At 45.8% G+C, this 18,383-nt stretch overlaps 1 protein-coding gene across 3 annotated transcripts in view; it reads right to left on the bottom strand.

The window, feature by feature from the left end:
- LOC138751863 (extended synaptotagmin-2-A-like) overlaps nt 1-18,383 on the bottom strand; it is a 246,502-nt gene that overhangs the window by 38,467 nt on the left and 189,652 nt on the right. For all 3 annotated transcript variants that reach the window (XM_069914724.1, XM_069914725.1, XM_069914726.1), the window contains 2 exons: nt 13,853-13,973; nt 6,930-7,106 (listed from right to left, as the gene is read on the bottom strand). In XM_069914724.1, the coding sequence (XP_069770825.1) occupies nt 6,930-7,106; nt 13,853-13,973 (298 nt within the window). The remainder of the gene's footprint in view (nt 1-6,929; nt 7,107-13,852; nt 13,974-18,383) is intronic.

The raw sequence follows: 18,383 nt of genomic DNA, 5'->3' as shown, positions 1-18,383 counted from the left end.
GAACAAAGCATTGACGTGCTCATTAAAAATCGGATTTTTTCACATTTTTTCAAGACAGAAGTGGGCATGCAGACAATTATCACTTTATCAACAACTTAATCTCACATGATCATCAACTCCCTCCAGTCTCTGGCCACCCACCAAACTAGAAGTAGATTACAGTGGCCAATTAATGTACTCGCACATCTTTTGGATAATGGAAGACAGAGGCACTGGGACGAAACCCATGTGATCACAGGGAGAATATACTGACTCCATATAGAGAGCAGAGGTCACGAACAAACCTGGCATCAGTAGCAACACTATGATTCTAGTGGTGAAGTGCTGTTTATTAACCACCTTCTTGAATCTGTGCAGTCCACAAATGGATATAATTCCTCAGAAAGCATATCCTCAAGTTCAAGTGTATTATCATTTAATTGTACATATACAACCTGACATAACAGCATCTCTTCAGTTCATGATGCATGCACAAAAACACACAATAAACAGTAGGTAATGATCACATAAATAATAAAAATAAATGTCTTACAGGTGCCTAACCTTTTACCCGGAATTCCGAAAACAGGCAACCTCCAAAAACCGGCACTTTTTTCGGAGATGACTTCACACATAAGTAATGTTAATTTCCCTTAATGAATTCTCCGATTTCAGAGGGAGACCCCTCCCCCCCCCCCCCATGGGTGCCCTTTCTTACCTTCAGAGGAAAGGTGACTCTTGGTCCCCAGCACCCGGTGGGACAGAAGCAGGCAGCAGCTGGCTTAATGCAGGAGCAATGGCTGTCTTCATTTCCCATAATCCCCCGCGCAGCTGGAACCACTCTGGCACTGGCAGAGCGGTTCCAGGTGTGTGGGGTTTATGGGTAACGAAGATGGCCATTGCTCCTACAATGAACCAACGCTGAGATCTGGTATGGTGTTCTGTAAACTCTGGGCTTGACGGCACAGCACCCCTGGTCCCGCCTTGGGAGTTAGATGTGGGGGGGTGGTGTAGTGATGGACGGCGTTGTGCTGCCGGGGTGTGCCTGAGGGCTGGCCCGACGAGTTGGTGAAGCACCTGAAGGCTGCCAGTGCTCAGCTCCATCGCCCAATGGCCTGGTCCTCTTGCAGCTCTGCAGCTCATGTCCTGCCTTCTACCTCATTTGTCCACCAGCTCCGAGCAGACGACGCTGGCCGCCTTTTTGACTGAGCTCCCAGGCCACCCCATCACCCCTGACCTCCACCTGACCAACGCACTGGTCGAGAGCCTCCTGTACAGTGCACATCAAATCTCCGCACTCAGCCCATAGACGACAAGGGCTAGGAGCAAGGCATTTGCTTAAAGGGACCAAAATCAAAACGATTCCAAAATCCAGATTCCAAACAATGGCAGGTGTCTGGACCCGACGATCCTGGATAAAAGGTTAGGCACCTGTATATGTAACTGTTTGCAATTACACAATAATGCTTTTGTCTCAGAGTCTGTGGGCTGAAGCTATTCCCCAGACTTGCAGCCCTTATTTTGAAGCACCTCTTGATGGTAGTGGGTTGAAGATAATGTGCGTTGGATGAAGAGTGTTTTTCTCTAATTCCTTGAGCCCAATTCAGACAATGTTAGCAGTAAATATCGTCCACAGAGGAAAGGGAGACCCTAGTGATCCTCTTGGTTTCATGATCCTCTGTATAGATTTTCTGTTTGATGCTTTGCAGCTACTATACCATAGAATGATGCAGCCAGATAGGACTCTCAAATGTGCTCCTGTAAAAAGCTGTTTCGATGGGGGCCTCTTTAGGAAATGGAGGCGCTACCGTGCCTTCCTGACTAATGTTTTCAAGATAAATCATCCTCACATGCATGACAAGAAACATTTTGCTCTCCTCTCCATGACTGAAACATTGATGTAGAGTGAAGAATGGCTGACCTTTGTCCTCCTGGTCCACAATCACCTCCTTTGACTTGTCCACATTGAGACTCAGCTTGTTGCTCTTGCAACATCTTACAAGACTTTCAACCTCCCCTCTGCGATGTGACTCATTATTGTTGCTGCTGAGGCTAACTACTGTTGTATCATCCACAAATTTGATGATTCGGTTGGAAATGAATCTGGTAATGGGGTCATACATCAGTACCATGAACAGTAGTGGGCTGAGCACACAGCCCTGAGGTGCGCCAGTGCTCAGCGTAGTGGAGCTTGAGGTTTTGCTGACAGATTGGTCTTTCCATGAAAAAATCTGGAATCCAGTTGCAGAGAGGGGTGTAAACCCCCAGCGAAGAAGTGTATCCACTTGCCTCTGAGGTATGATCATGTTGAACCCTGAGCTGAAGTCACTAAACAAAGGTATCATTCACTAGGTGGGTCAGGACAGAGTGGAAGGTCAAGGATATTGCATCATCTGTGGACTGGTTTGGACGGGAGACAAACTGGAACGGGTTTAATGTCACTGGAAAGTGTGATTTGATGAGTTTCATTACGGGCCGTTCAAAGCAATTCATGATCGAGGACGTTATTTAGACCAGTTAATTTGCTTTATTGAGAATTGGGATGATGGTAGCTGCCGTGAATCCTGCAGTGACAGTGGATTGCTACAGTGAGAAGTTATAGATGTCCGTTTTTACCTCCATCAACTGCGCTGCAGAGACCTTCAGCACCCGACCAGGTATATTATCTGGACCTTCTGCTTTGTGTCAGTTCACCCTGAGTCGGCTCCTCCTCACTTCAGCTGTGGCTAGCAGGGTTCCTTTTCTTCAGGAGAGATGAGGCTGACTTTGGTGTCGCATTGTATTTTTCATCAAATCATACCTTGAAGGTATTCAATCTGTCAGGAAGGGAGACATCATTGTTGCTGACCCACAGGGTTGACTTAACTTTAGTTATTGTTGAATAACCTCGTGTTGCAGGTGTCACATAGGTGTCTATGGATTCTTTATGCCTTCCTGATTGCACCGGTGAATTCAGCCCTCGCTGTTCCTGATGCCATCTTGACTCCTGATCTGAAAGCAGTGTCTTGATCTCCGAATGATGCACAAATCCTGTGCCCCTCGACAACTTCTACACATGCACATTGAAAATATGCTGTTAGGGTGCATCACTATGTAATACTGGAATTGTTTTGTTCACGGCTATATTGGTCAGCAAGGAATTCAAAAAAGCTAACTGGAATAAGCAAAAAACGGGAACCAGAGAAACCAAATGTCTTGTTCTTTGCCACCAATGTAACATGCTTGAAGGAATAGAGGTGGACACTTTGTGAAACTTCTTACAACCACCATTTTGTGACTTGAATCTACTTGAAACCAATGTTTTGCTGATCTGGTTTGGAGTGGTCAGGCTCAGGACCAGAACAAAGGAAGGAGTCAGGCTGACACAAGGGTAATAAAGAAATAAAGTAATAAAACCATGTTGCCTTGGGCCAGACCAATGAAGCATTGACACAGAATGGTTAGATGACCCCAGCCAATTAAATTGATGTATAAGAATGGAGAATTTGAGGGAAGGAACAATGAAAAGTCTAGAGACCAACCATCATGGAAGAGGCTTACCGCATGCCAGAAACATGGAGATTTCATTGGGGTCAGGAGAAGCGCCTGGACTCATGTTCCCAGGTATTACCTTTTCTATTCTTTTGATAGTTTTCGGGAAAGTCAGAGAAGCCTTAATGGGTGTGCCAACAGATGTTTAATTTTGTCTAACTTGCAATGCCTGGTGTTCTTAATATAAACTGTATTTATAAACATTGTTCATTTGTGCCCTACCAATCATTATTGTTGAGGGTAGAAAAGCAACAACTATAAGGAGGTGCAGAGACTAGTGTATGAAGCTCAAACCATCCCACAAATACCTCCCCCACCCCACCGTCCATTCTATCTATTATTCCTGCAGCCCTCTGAAAAGTAACCAGATTTAACTCAGCTACATTAATTCATCCTCCTTGTCAGGAAGAAAATCACATGTAAAATTGCACCATCATATTTAAGGGCAGTTTCTTTCTCGCTGTTATCTTGGTCCATTCTAACTGATCTCCTTTTGTAACTGCATTCTGTACTGTTTTTTATTTGCTGTACTTATGGGTTGATTTGCTGGATAGCACACAAAATGAACCTTTTCACTGTATCTTGGAACAGGCAGTCCCTGGGATGAAAACGTCCAATTTATGTACAACCTGTAGTTACGAACCGACAAGCCAACTGGAAGGAGAATGATGTCCACTTCCAGTTTGAGTGGAGCTTGCTTTCCATTGGCTCACTGCTCTGTTGACTGTTAGGTGGCCAGTGACATGAGCAGTCCAGCAAGTCAACTGAAGCATGCGAACAACAGTACAAAGTTCTTCTTCTTTGGCTTGGCTTCATGGATGAAGATTTATGGAGGGGGTAAAAAGTCCACGTCTGCTGCAGGCTCGTTGGTGACTGACAAGTCCGATGCGGGACAGGCAGGCACGGTTACAGCGGTTGCAAGGGAAAATTGGTTTGTTGGGGTTGGGTGTTGAGTTTTTCCTCCTTTGTCTTTTGTCAGTGAGGTGGGCTCTGTGGTCTTCTTCAAAGGAGGTTGCTGCCCGCCGAACTGTGAAGCGCCAAGATGCACGGTTGGAGGCGAGATCAGCCCACTGGCGGTGGTCAATGTGGCAGGCACCAAGAGATTTCTTTAAGCAGTCCTTGTACCTCTTCTTTGGTGCACCTCTGTCTCGGTGGCCAGTGGAGAATTCGCCATATAACACGATCTTGGGAAGGTGATGGTCCTCCATTCTGGAGACGTTACCCACCCAGCGCAGTGGGTCTTCAGCAGCGTGGATTCGATGCTTGTGGACTCTGCCAGCTCGAGTACTTCGATGTTGGTGATGAAGTCACTCCAATGAATATTGAGGATGGAGCGGAGACAGCGCTGATGGAAGCGTTCTAGGAGCCGTAGGTGATGCCGGTAGAGGACCCATGATTCGAAGCTGAACAGGAGCGTGGGTTTGACAACGGCTCTGTACACGCTGATCTTTGTGTGTTTCTTCAGGTGGTTGTTTTTCCAGACTCTTTTGTGTAGTCTTCCAAAGACGCTAATTGCCTTGGCGAGTCTGTTGTCTATCTCGTAGAAGAGCAAGAATATACAGAATGACAATGTGCAGTTTAACAAAAAAAAAATCAATTAGCAAAAAGCAAGGGCAGCATTAAATCACTACTGCGAGGTTCATTCAGGTAGCCTAGGGGAAGCAGCGGGCAGGCGAGGAGATGAGCAGCTCAGCAGAGGGGAGGGAGGGGGGAGAAGAACCAGCAGCGACACTTCCAGAACCATCATGTCTTGGCGTGGGGCCACTACTTTCCTTGCCAAATAGCGGGAGGAGGGGAGGGAGAGGAAGGGGGGGTGGGGTTGGGGAGAAGAAGAGGCAGCGTCCACCATTGCGATACCTCTGGAGCCCTTATGACTCGACGTGGGGCTGCTGTTCAGCCCACAAAATGGAAGCCCAGCCTAGGAGGGAGGGAGGGGGTAGTGGGGAGAGCGAGTAGAGAACGAAGGAGCGTGGATCAGAAGGAGCGATGATGCGGGAGGGCCATAGGGTACCTGTACTGTAGCCATCTCTCCATCATCTTCTCCGATGTGTTAACTTTTAATCATGATCTTACGGCCATATGTATTTCCTTTTATTGTGCACAGTATTGTATTCTTACCTGTTATGTTATTATGTACTGCCTTATTGTCGATTACTTTTATGTTTAACATGTTTTAGTGTATTGGAAAGTGATTTATAAGGACCTGTTCCGATTTGCATATAAATTTGAATTATAGACATACCGAGGTAATGGAACTCGTTTTTAACCTGGGGACTGCTTGTATAATAGTGCAGGACATTATAAAGACATGGGAGCAGAAATAGGGTATTCAGCCCATTGAGACTGTCCCAATACACCCAGCTAATTCCTGGGAATAGAGGACTGTTCTATAAAAAGAAACAGTATTGTTTGAAGTCCCTAGATGGAACTTGTTGCAGGTTGGAAAGAATCCAGAACCTACTTTAGTGCTTCTTGCCTATGAAGAAAGTCAAGAGCTATCCAACAGGTCCTAAAGAGGAAAGGTTTGAACATTAACCAATAAAGCTATTAGAGCATCTTAATAGGAAAAACTGCTGGCTTGAATCCAAGCAGAACTGCAACGAGAAACTGGAAGTTCCTAAACAATAGGAATATGTAGATGCACTGATTTTATGATAATATTTATTGTACCATATGAAACAAATGAACAAAAATACAATTTAAATTAACATATCATTAGAAATTAAGACAGTAAGCTTTCATTCAAGCATTAAAAACTCTTGTAGTTGACCAACTATCTACCTTCTGCATAATTAAACCAGGTGTCCAAATCAATTAATAAAGTGTGGTGGCCTGCAATTGCAGAGATCAGGCCAGCACATCGCGTGGCAGCAGACGCGGACAGAAATCCAGGACAATGAACCAGGGGCAGCAGCAGACCAACAGCCTTAAAATGGTGTTGGTCAAGCTGCCCAGCTCACTCAGAAGGAACAGGCTGGAGAAGAAGGGCATTCATATGCATGGCTGCAAAAACGGAGGGAACTTGAACAGTATAAAAACAGCCTTTCCAGTCCTAATAAAGGAGTGAGCTTAACCTGCCACACTGTGTGTGTGTGTGTGTGTGTGTTTCTTTGTAGCGGTCGGCTACAAAAGACAATAAATACAGTAATAGCTGAATATAATTATTCAAAATTTTAGCTCAAGATAGCTAAAAATTATTTGTAACAATTGGGAATTAATTGTTGGACATCAAAACACATGACAAGCCTCAATTTGATAACTTATTGCAACACTAATATAGTAGATACTTAACACAACTTCCAAATGGACCTGCTAAAAGTATCTTGGCATTGATGACCTTGGGAATTATAGTTGGAATTCCAGCTCGACATTACATGCACAAAGAACTAGTCAAGCTCCATACTGAGAAGCATAATTACCTCGTAAACTTCATTCCACTTTGGATTTAGGTTTTCCTTGATAGTTTTGCTTTGGAAGATTTGGTTACCAATACGAACAATGCCATAAGGGTCAGATTTTCCTTTTGCAAGTCCCTTCATATACGTGTCCTTCCATAACAGATCATCAGCTTCAATGAAGTATATTCTTAGAAATCCCTGTGTAAATATAATTAATTAAAATCTATAAAATCCACCATTAACAGAATGATCTGATAAGGAGTGATGATAAAGTTCTTAAAAGCTCTGATGGTCAGTTGGAGTATAATTCAATACATGTAACAGGAGAGGTTTCAAACATGTTATTAAAATTTGATGATAGAGAGGACTCAATAAGCATATTTCTTTAGATGGGTGAGTTTAGTTTTATTCATGTTTATTACAAATCTTGAAGCTCAAGCAACCATTTCCTTTTCTTTTTTAATCTTTTTTTTAATGAGAAATACAATACAATGATGAAAAGGAAATTAAACTGAAAAAACAATATTACACATGTACATAAAACTTCCAACAGTATAAACTTGGTTTCCCCCTTCCACTGCAATGGGTAAAAATAAAAAAAATAAGTATTATATAAAAAAAGAACCTCACCTAACCTACTCTAATAATAACAAAGAAAAAACTAACAAAAACAGCTAAGCAGCTTATCCTGAGGGTTCCCACCATAAATCAAAAACCAATGGTAAGATTATATTTCATCTGGAAGAGTAAATACATCTAATCACATTAGAAACATTTACATCATATGAAAATAAGACATAAAAGGTCACAATGTATCTTCAAATTTCACTGATGAATCAAATACATGATATCTCATTTTTTTCTAAGCTTAGACAAGACATAGTATGAGAAAACCATTGAAACACTGTTGGAGGTCTAGAGTCTTTCTACTTGAACAGGATGGCTCTTTTAGCCAACAATGTAGAGAAGGCCACAACCTGTTAGACAGGTACAGAAAAACTCCCTATGTCTGGGTTAATAACCCCAAAAAGACCAGTTATTGGGTTGGGTCGTAGCTCCATCTGGAGTATAGTTGAAAAGATATTAAAACATTTTTTTCTAATAGTTTTCTAAGGATGAACAAGACTAAAACATATGTGCCAATGTAGCAATTTCAGATTTGCATCCATCACAGCCATTTCCAAATGAAAGCAAACATTTAATGAATAAGAGGAAACGAAAATATGATATCTGGACGAGAGTGCTGGTAACATTTCTTGAGTGGCATGCAGTAAATAGAACTTGCCTTGACTCAGTTGGGAGCACGAAGTTATGTCCAATTCTCTATGTTTCAGTACAAATATCTAGCCTACTGCTCCAGTGCAATTTAGAAGCAGCATTCTTTACTGCTCTCTCAGTAGAAGTCGTTGACAGCTTTTTTTAAATGTTGGTGTACTGTGTATCCTTCACAATAATTATTGCCCAATCAGTCAAAGAAAACATTGATTTTTTTTAACCCTTCTGGTGTCATAGAAGAGTAATGTGTGTGTAAATTCTATCTGTGTGATCTTCTATATAAATTTAAAGCCAGTTTCTGTCTTCGTCTCTTGCTGCCTCAGGAAAGCAGTGAACATAGTAAAGGACAGATTCCACCTGAGTCACATTCTCTTCTACAACCACCCCCTCCCTTTCTTTCCTTGCGTTATCAGACTCTTGAATGGACTTCCCATGAGTAAAAGATGATGTCTTGCATTATTTATCTGTTCTTTTCTCTTCAACACCATGTCCTGGACTTCTGTGTTATGTGATACTATACCCTACACTTTGGTTCATTATAACACTATGTTTATATTCTTGAACTGCCTGCTGTAATATGTAGTGGCTGAATTACCTGGATGGCAAGCATATACAACTTTTCACAGCATATGTGTCAATAAATAATTCAATTCAATTGCAATACAACAGCAACCTCAATGGAAAGTATTTCATTGGAACAGTGTGGTGCGCTGTTGGTCAGAAGCAAACACACAAAACCAAAAGACTGTACAACAGGCTTTATTCGACGGAAACTTCCACAGAGCCAGCTGAGAGATTGAGCTGCTGTAAACTCTGAGAATGACTTCGAAGGGGCCGGCCCAGGCTTATAATCCCAGAGGGTGATTGAGACCCAACTGGGTGGGGCTTGGTCCATTCAGGTTGGCTGAATGGCAGCCAGCCAGGTCTTGTCTTGTTCCCTTGCTCTTCTGCAGGTACAGAGGTTGCCCCCTGTAGTAGCCCAGTGGTGTACCACCACATTCAATCCCTTCTTTAAAATTGTCCTGGGGGGCAGGAGGGAAGTTGCAGTAAAGAGCCCCAAAACATATATACCGTCATTACAGATTGAGATGGTCCGGTGGCCGTAGGAGTCTCTGCGACTGTCACAGGACTGGCTCCTGGTCACTGATCGGTGAGGGTGTGGGGGGGGGGGGCTGGGGGCAGGGGCTGGAGCGGCTGGCGTGGTGCAGCGCGGAGGAATGGCCGCGAGCGCCAGGGTTAAGGCATGTGTATCACATCGGATGGGCAAAGGGCGGGTTCATCTCCCATGGTTGTAGCAAGTCCTTGATGCCCAAGGAAGTCTTGAATGTCCCATAGCTGTCCGGGGTCGGAGGTGTGTATAAGGCTGGTGGGGTCCTGGGCTGGAGGATGCTGTTCTGTGCAGTGGTGGGTGCTCCTGCTGGTGCCAGGACCCTGGTTAAGATGGTGTCCTCCTGCCACTGCTGAACCTAATGTAGGCGTAGTTGTGGTTCGCGTATAGGAGGAACACCTGCTCGACCAGGGGTTCGGCCTTGTGTGCTCACACGTGTCTATGTCCCAGGGACGTGAGCCATACCAGGAGAGACATTCCCGTCGCCAGTCTCCTGGGGAATGAAAACAGGCGTACGTGAGGGGTCTCATTGGTAGCCATACACAGAAGTGACCAAATGGAATGAAGCGCCTCAGGGAGAGCGTCGTGCCAGTACTCTATAGACCACTCTTTTGACTTAAGGGCCAGGAGAACTGCCTTCCAGATCACCCCGATTTCGTGATCCACTTGTCCATTACCTCTTGGGATGTAACTAGTCGTGCGACTAGTCGTGATGCCCCTTGATGTCAGGTACTGGCGTAGTTCCTCACCATGAAGCTAGACCCCCGGTCGCTGTGGATAAATGCGGGGTAGCCAAACGTGGTGAAGATCTGTGTCAGTGCCCTGATGATGGTGGCCGTGGAGGTGTCTGGGCAAGGGATAGCAAAAGGGAAGAGGGAGTACTTGTCTATAACAGTGAGGAAGTAGAAGTTGCAAATTGTGGAAGGCAGGGGTCCCTTGAAGTCCATACCAAGGCGCTCGAAGGGCCAAGTGACCTTCAAGAGGTGGGCGGAAAAAGCAAGGTTTGCATTCCGTGGAGACCCGGAACACCTCGGTCCTGATGTCTCTGACGGTGTACGGGACTTGATAAAATGGTATAAACGGGTGATGCCTGGCTGGCAGAGGGACTCATGCAGTGCCTGAAACTGGTTGTCGTGGAGCGACACGCAGGTCTGGGAGAGGGTATCGGGAGAGTCGCTAAACTTCCCGGAATGATACTGGATGTCGTAGCTGTATGTTGCCAGTTCGACTCTCCAGCGCAAGATCTTGTCTTTCTTAATCTTGCCCCGGTGGGTGGTGTTGAACATGAATGCCACTGCCTGCTGGTCGGTGAGGAGGGTGTACTTCCTGCCAGCCAGGTAGTGGTGCCAGTGACGGACCCCTAGTTCAGAGTCGTGGAGGGTCCTGGAGAAGAAGACAACTGGGCGCCCCCTTTGGTTGAGAGTGGCGGCAAGGGCCACATCGGAGGCATCGCTCTCCACCTGGAAGGGGGAGTCCTCGTCCATGGCATGCATCGTGGCGTCTGCCATGTCCTGCCTGATGCACCTCGGGTGGGAGCGGGAATATTGTGGCCTGGGTCAGTGGACGGACCTTGTCCAAGAAGCGGGGAACCCACAGTGAGTAGTAAGAGAATAAGCCAAAGTACCTGCAGAGGGCTTTGAGCATGGGGGGGAGGGGCAGCTCCATTAACGGGTACATCTCTTTTGGATCTGAGCTGATGACACCATGTGCCACGAGGTACCCCAGGATGGCGAGGCGGGTGGTGCTGAACACGCATTTCTCTTTGTTGTAAGTGAGGTTCAGCTCCTCGGCCGTCCGGAGAAATTTCTCCAGGTTGGCATCGTGGTCTTGCTGGTCGTGGCTGCAGATGGTGACATTATCCAGGTACGGGAAAGTTGCCTTTAGCTTGTGCCGGTCTACCATATGATCCATCTCCCGCTGGAAGATGGAGACCCCATTCGTGACCCCAAACGGAACTCGATGGAACTGGTACAGGCACCCGTCTGCCTCAAAGGCGGAAAATGGCTTGTCCCGTGGGTGGATGGGGAGTTGGTGATAGGCCAACTTCAGGTCAATTGTGGAGAAGACCCAGAAGCAGGCTATCTCGTTGACCATGTCGGCTATCCTTGGTAGGGGGTAGGCATCCAGCTGGGTATACCGGTTGATGGTCTGGTCTGTCTGTAGGGTGATGCTCTGCAAGTGGCATTGGAGGACTGGTGTGCAGGGTTTGGACATGACCAGGTGCCTGAACCCAGTGTATGTCTCACCACCCCTCCCCACAATCAGATCGGCTGAGCAGCGCCCGAGGGTATTGATAGTCCAGTCCTTGATGGCGAAGACGATAAAGAAGGTTGTGGGGTGGATTTTTAGCTTTAGTGAGAGGGCCACGCTCGGGTGAATGAAACTCTCGATGCTGCCACTGTCAATTAGGCATTTTGTTACTTGTCCATTGATTTTTATGTCCACCATGGAGTGCCCAAGGTTGTGGGGAATGTCCCTGGTCAGGGTGGTGGCTGCTTGGACGGTGGAAGTAGGTTGTTGGTGTCCTCTGCAGACATCATGAGAGGTGAGTGTCAACTGTTGGTGCTCTCTGTAGTCATGGGGTGTGGTGTGCGGCAGTTAGCAGCGTCCAGAGATGTGGGGTGCGTCGGTAGAGTGACTTGGTCAGCGCCCATGTTGACCACGTTGTCATCGTTGGAAGCCTGGGAGGCACTCGGTGTCAGCGGCATCCGTGCCTATCCGGCCCAAGATGGCGGCGCCACGTGGGATGGTGAGTCATGACTGGCCTTCTTCCCCGGCTGCGTTCGATGCGCGGGGGGAAGTGGCGTCACATCACTAGTTGTCAGGGAGGGCAACGTCATCACAGCCAGCAGAGGTGACGCCATTCCGTAGACTGGAAGTAACGTCGTTGTAGACTTTGGGAGGTGGCATTGGTGAGAGCGAGGGCTGGTCCAGGTGCATGGTGCGCGCACGTGGTGATCGTTCCTGGCGAGGCCAGAAGTTGGGCCGCCAGGGTTGGGGAGGCCAGAAGTGGCTGCGGGGGCACACTGCCTGGCAATCACACATGGTGGGGACTGAGAGGGAGGGGGGAGGTCGTAGAGGGCCGCTGAGCTGCCGGCTGGCTTTGAGAGGCATACCTTGGCAAAGGCATACCTTGGCAATACTAGTTTTTGGCTGGGCAGTTTTGGTGTGATCGACAATCAGACCCACACTGGGACCCACATGGGAGCTGGGCCCCCGCAGCAGCGATATTTTCTTCCCCAGCTTGATCTTGGGCCACAGCAGTCAAATGTGCTGACCACACGGAGGCCTGAGGAAGCCTAGAATCGAAGGCTTCGGTGTGCAGGGCTGCTCCCTCCAGGGTTCAGACTACCTCCACTGTTTTGGCCAGTGAGTAGATATTTTGTTCTAGCAGCTTCTGCCTGATGTCCCTCACGCGTATCCCTCAGACGTAGGCATCTCTGATCAGCCTTTCAACCTCCCTTTCATTGTCCCTGGGTTCAGCTAGACAAGGTCGGGTCAACTCACGCAGGGCTCTTAGGTAAGACTCAGCTGCCTCCCTGGGTAGTTGCGCTCGGATACTCAGGAGGTACCTTGCAAAGACCACATTTATGGGAGGTTTATACATGGTCTCGAGGGTGTTCATCGCTTCAGAGTACCTGGTACAGTCTTTGAGAGTCTGGAAGGCTCTCGGACCCAGCTTTGATTGGAGTAAGATGAGCCTCTTTGAATCAGAGTCCAGGATGTCGTCAGCGTGAGCCTCGATGATCACTTTGACCGCGTGCTTCCAGATCTTGAAGCGTGTTTGTGCTTCCGGGTGGCGTGGGTTGATTTCGAAGCTCTCGGCACTCAGGTGCTCTTCTATAGCAGCTTTGAGAATTCACATTGAATAAATTGTTGTGTACGGTTGGTCAGAAGCAAACACACAAAACCAAAAGACTGTACAACAGGCTTTATTCGACAGAAACTTCCACAGAGCCGGCTGTGAGATTGAGCTGCTGTAAACTCTGAGAATGACTTCGAAGGGCCCAGTCCAGGCTTATATCCCGGAGGGTGATTGACACCTGACCGGGTGGGGCTTGGTCAATTCAGGTCAGCTGATTGACAGTCGGCCAGGTGTTGTCTTGTCCCCATGCTCTTCTGCAGGGTCAGAGGTTGCCTCCTGCAGTAGGCCAGTGGTGTACCACCACAAACTGCATGGTGTGAAGTGATATAAATCCAAACTTTTTCAACCCTAAAATGCTGTTGGGTCTTTATTTTTTGCTGTTATTATATTAAAATAAGTTATTTTTTGTCACCTGCAAATGCCCTGCAACACAAGATCATCCATAAGCTAGTTCACATAAAATAAGGTTTTCTAAATATTTCTCTATGCCCCATTAGACTGCATTAGTTCTGCCGGAGAAACTTACGTTTATCGCACTGCCCTGCTGCAGTTCATCAGCGACAGGCATACTTGTGAACAGCCAGTGGTTATTTTAGGAAACTAAATTGTTACTGGCATACATTTCAATTAAATCCTTAAATTTAAAACATAGTCAAAAATGTCCAGCACTTGAGCAGTCAGTGTTCCAGAACTTACTTTTGGTACAGGGAACCGCAGCTGAGACAACTGCACCTCATTCACAAGTGGCACAGAGATTCGATTGGGCAACACCAAATAGTTGGATATGATGTCAAGAATGATGGTATCTGACAAGCCACTGAGGGGACAAAAAGGACACAGATGTGAAAAAAAACCATCCAGAAAGATCACAATCTTATCATGTGTATTAACAGAGGTCACGTGTGCAGATAGAATCCATAACCAGTATAGACATAAAACCATCAATTTGAAACTTAACCCTGTTCTCTCATCTAGTACTGTTTTCCTATTTTTATTTTATATCTGAAGTATCTGCAAGATTTTGATTTCATTATTTGCTTAATCTCATGCACTTTCAGAGTGGAGTCTGAAACAATAAATTTCCATCAGGTTGCGGTGGCCAAACAGTGTTACCGTATAACTTTCAACTCAGCTCAAATAATAATTAGAATGTAAATTCCAGAAGTGGGACTGCAAATTAAATAATTTAATTTAAAAAAAACACCTCTATGCTGTGTAGGACATTATCAAAAAACAAACTATTATAAAGAATCCAATACAAATTTAAATGTTTACTATTCAAGTTGGGTTTTTTTTAATTTGGCAAATCAAAGATACCTCAGTCTGGTCAATGTTCCAAAAGAAAACTAATCTAAAAACATGTTTTATCAAGAAAATACTAAAGATTATTATTTTCAACAATTTTAAGAGGAAAAATTCAAATGTTAAAAGGGTAAACGGTCAAAGTCTTGTTAAATATTAATTTAACAATAAAATCTTGGCAAGAAAATATTATTGACAAATCAGAGACTCTGGAATCGATACATACATATAATTTTCTCCTGCATTGCTCAAAGCAAACATTCACATCTGTCTAGTGGTTTTCAAACTGCCCCCCTAAACTCACATCCCACCTTAAGCAATCCCTATGCCATAAGTGCTCTGTGATTAGTAAGGGATTACTTAAGGTGGGATGTGAGTGGGAAGGGAAGGTTGAAAATCACTGCTCTAGACCCAATTGTTACTGAAATATTTTGCTTGGAGAAAAATTATTATTGGCCCATTTCCTTTGGAATTCTGAAACCGTGCACATAACGAATCAATTAGCTATGATTAAAACAGTGGTTTTCAAACTTTTTATTTTCACTCACATACCACCTTAAGCAATCCCTTACTAATCACAGAGCATTTATGGCACAGGGAAAACCATTGCAAGTTTAGAATATCAATGGAGAAGAGCCAAATACAACACACTGGATCATGAGTTGACCCTGTAGGCAACTCTGCACACATTGCTGTAAATACATTTATTTTACCTTCTATGAAGATTCAAATCTTTGTGCTTAACATAACTTTGTGTTTTATTACATAAAATTAGTTGTAACATGCAAACAAGCAAGAGTCTGAGCTCCCACTGATACAATACAGCAACATGTCAAGTTGTGACCTGCAACCATATAGTCTACATTTCTTAAGGACTTGAAGTCAGATTTCCCACCCACCTCCATTCTCCAAATATATTTGCATACCAGGTGCTTGGGTGTTGGGAATGGTTTGGGGGGGGGGGGGGGGGAGCAGCAGATTTGGCAGAGAGTAGAAAAAATTATCACAATTTACTTGATACTAGTCTGCCAATTCACTCAATATGAATCGACTTCCTTCCATATATTTTCCATGGTGACTACATGTACTTTTTTTTGCCCTGTGCTATTCATCACCAGAATAATATTTGACCAATTTTTTTTAACTAGTAGAAGTTCAAAATCTGGATGCCAGAAATCTGGACCACCTGAGAAGACTCTCAAACTTTTAAAATTTAGCGGGCTTTTGTGTGCATGCGTGCATTGAGTAAGCACCACTGATGCACAGTGGCAACCATATATAGCAGACGTATTAACAAACCCATAAAAAAGGATCCTAAAGTAGATAAACTTCACAGTGTGAAGAGAAAGAATACATTGAACTGAGAGATAAACAAAAAAAAATTAAGAAACTAGAACGTGGTGTGAGCAATACTGTTCTAATCGGAAAGGCTACAATATACGATATACAAAAGGCTACTGCAGAAAATTCTATAAAAGGATATTCAATTTGTGGAAAAGAACCATAGCTTCAGTCTTCAAGACGTCATGCATGTGCACGTGGTGCAGAATAATCTTATCACAAAGAAATTACATGGGTTGAGCACTGGCTGATCAGCAGGAAACAAAATAGGAATGAAGGAATCTTTTATATAAAAAATATGGCAGCACCAGAGCTGTGACAATGACAGTATTGCTGCTTGTATGGACTCGTGGAGAATTAAATGAGGAAACAACAGTGCTCCTCCACAGAGTTCTACCCCCCCCCCCCCCCCCTCAAGTCTAACTACATGCTTTAAACAGCCTGTTAAAGGAAGTGATGGTGGTTCATTTTAAAATTCTACAACCGCAGAATCTGGGCACAAGGTGGCAGCAGTAACCTCAAGGAGCTGCAGATTCTGGGGAAGCCTCAGACCTCTGGGGAGGTCTGGCGCAGGGCACCATAAAATGGGAAGACCATCCCCCCCACCCCCATTTAAGAAGGAGAAGCAGAGGAGACAATCCATAGGAAATGAGGGGCCTTGCAGCCAAAGAACAAACAGGCAGTGGTCTATTGGCAACTCAAGGCAAGGAACCCAAGCAGATTTTGGGCGACTGTGGTAAAAGAACTTACACCAGGCTGCAAGACTGATGAGACTGCCTTGAATTTGGTGATATGCTGATTTGAGGTCTATAGTGGAGAAGACCCTGAACTGGGCGATCTCATTCACCATATGGGCTCTGCTGGGGAGAGGGTAGGCAGCTAATTTGGTGAACCTGTTGATGGTCTGGCTGTAATCAATGACCATCCAGTACTCCCCACTCTTCACCACCACCATTTGTGCCCTCCAGGGGCTGTTACTGGACTCTATTATGCCCTCTCGCCCCATTTCCATTTTTATGAATTCCCTGTCCCCGGGGCTGTATTGCCTGCTCTTAGTGGTGACTGGTTTGCAGCCCGGGGTGAGGTTTTGAGAGAGAGGGGGTGGAAGGACCTGTGTAATTGGGCATATTCGGAATAACAGGTGGACCCTCCAGGAACTGGCTATTACTGACTGTGAGTTTGGGGTGGGGCCTGTCAAACTGCATCAGCATACCCTTAAGTGGCTCTGGAAATCCAGCCCCAGTATAACGGTTGTGCAGAGGTGGGGCATCATCAGTAGTTTGAAGTTTTTATATTTCACGTCCCTCATGGTTGGGGCGACAATGCACACCCGCTGATTTCCGCGGAGAGGGATTAGAGGCAAGCGCAATTTTGCTCTAAGCTGGGGTCACCATCAGGGAATAATGTTGGGCTGCGCCTGGGTGTATGAAATTATCTGTGCTTCCTGTATCAAACAGGCAGCCCGTGTATGGCCGTTTACCTCAATGTCCATCATCAATTGCTCCTGCTGGTGTGGCCTACTCTGGGGCAACACAATGGAGGCCAACGTCAGCTCACTGTTTGAGTCACTGCTGCTGTATCGTTGGGATAGCTGTTGCCAAGAAGGTTGCCTGGGAGATTGTGAAGATGGCCGCCCCCATAGGTCGCATGGGGTAGAGTACAAAGAGAAGCTGGATATGACATCGCCCCTGTATCCTCACGGTCTTGTTCTGGATGTTTGATTCTCGGCTACCGGAAATGACGCCGGAAGTGGGTCAGCCTGCACGTGGCACTGCTAGAGTGGGGGTTCGAGGAGCATAACTTTGCAATAATGCCCCTTCCTCTGGCAATTTGAGCAGGTCACACTACAGGCCTGTCAATACTTCCACGAGTATTTGCTCTGGCCACAGTCGTTGCACCTCGTGCTTGGCAACAGCAGTCAGGGGCCCCGACCTCCAAGATGGTGTCACCCATTCTCCCCACCTGGTGGCAGCATGGCCTGCTGAGTAGGCCTCTGCTTACCTTTAAGCTGTTTCCAGTGATTTTGTGACAGGGGCGGAAGCCCGCAACTAGCCCGTCACGAATGAGCTCCTCTGGATAGGTCACTGCAGTCACATCCCAGCACCAGCAGGCTTGCTCCAGCTCCCACATACCCCTTACGAAATTGTCAACCGACTCACCAGAGCCCTGGCGTCAGGTGCCCAATTGGTAGCAAGCATGCATATCGTTCATCGGGGTTCTATAATGCTGTCACAGCAGGGCCATTGCCTCATCATACCCTTCATAGTCATGGATTATCTTGTACATCCAGTGGCCCACTGCTGTGAAGAGCAGATCATATCTATCACCGTCAGTTGTTACCTCGTGGTGCCTCATGCAGGCCTTCAAATAATGTAGCCACATGTCAAACCCTAAAGAGGCCTCTGGTTCCTTTGGATTGGTTTCCATCTTCTCCAGTCTAATCGCCTCATCCATGGCAATTAAAATTCTGATTAATAAATCAATGACCACCCGCAGACACAAAGCAAGTAGTCAAAGGCTTTATTATTCAGAAAATCTTGGCATGCCTCTACATGCTGCTAGCTCATGTCCAAGGAAAGTATGG

This window comes from Narcine bancroftii, chromosome 1, assembly GCF_036971445.1.
Source record: "Narcine bancroftii isolate sNarBan1 chromosome 1, sNarBan1.hap1, whole genome shotgun sequence".
Classification (NCBI taxonomy): Eukaryota; Metazoa; Chordata; class Chondrichthyes; order Torpediniformes; family Narcinidae; genus Narcine; species Narcine bancroftii.
This window is presented reverse-complemented; position numbering and strand designations above follow the sequence as displayed.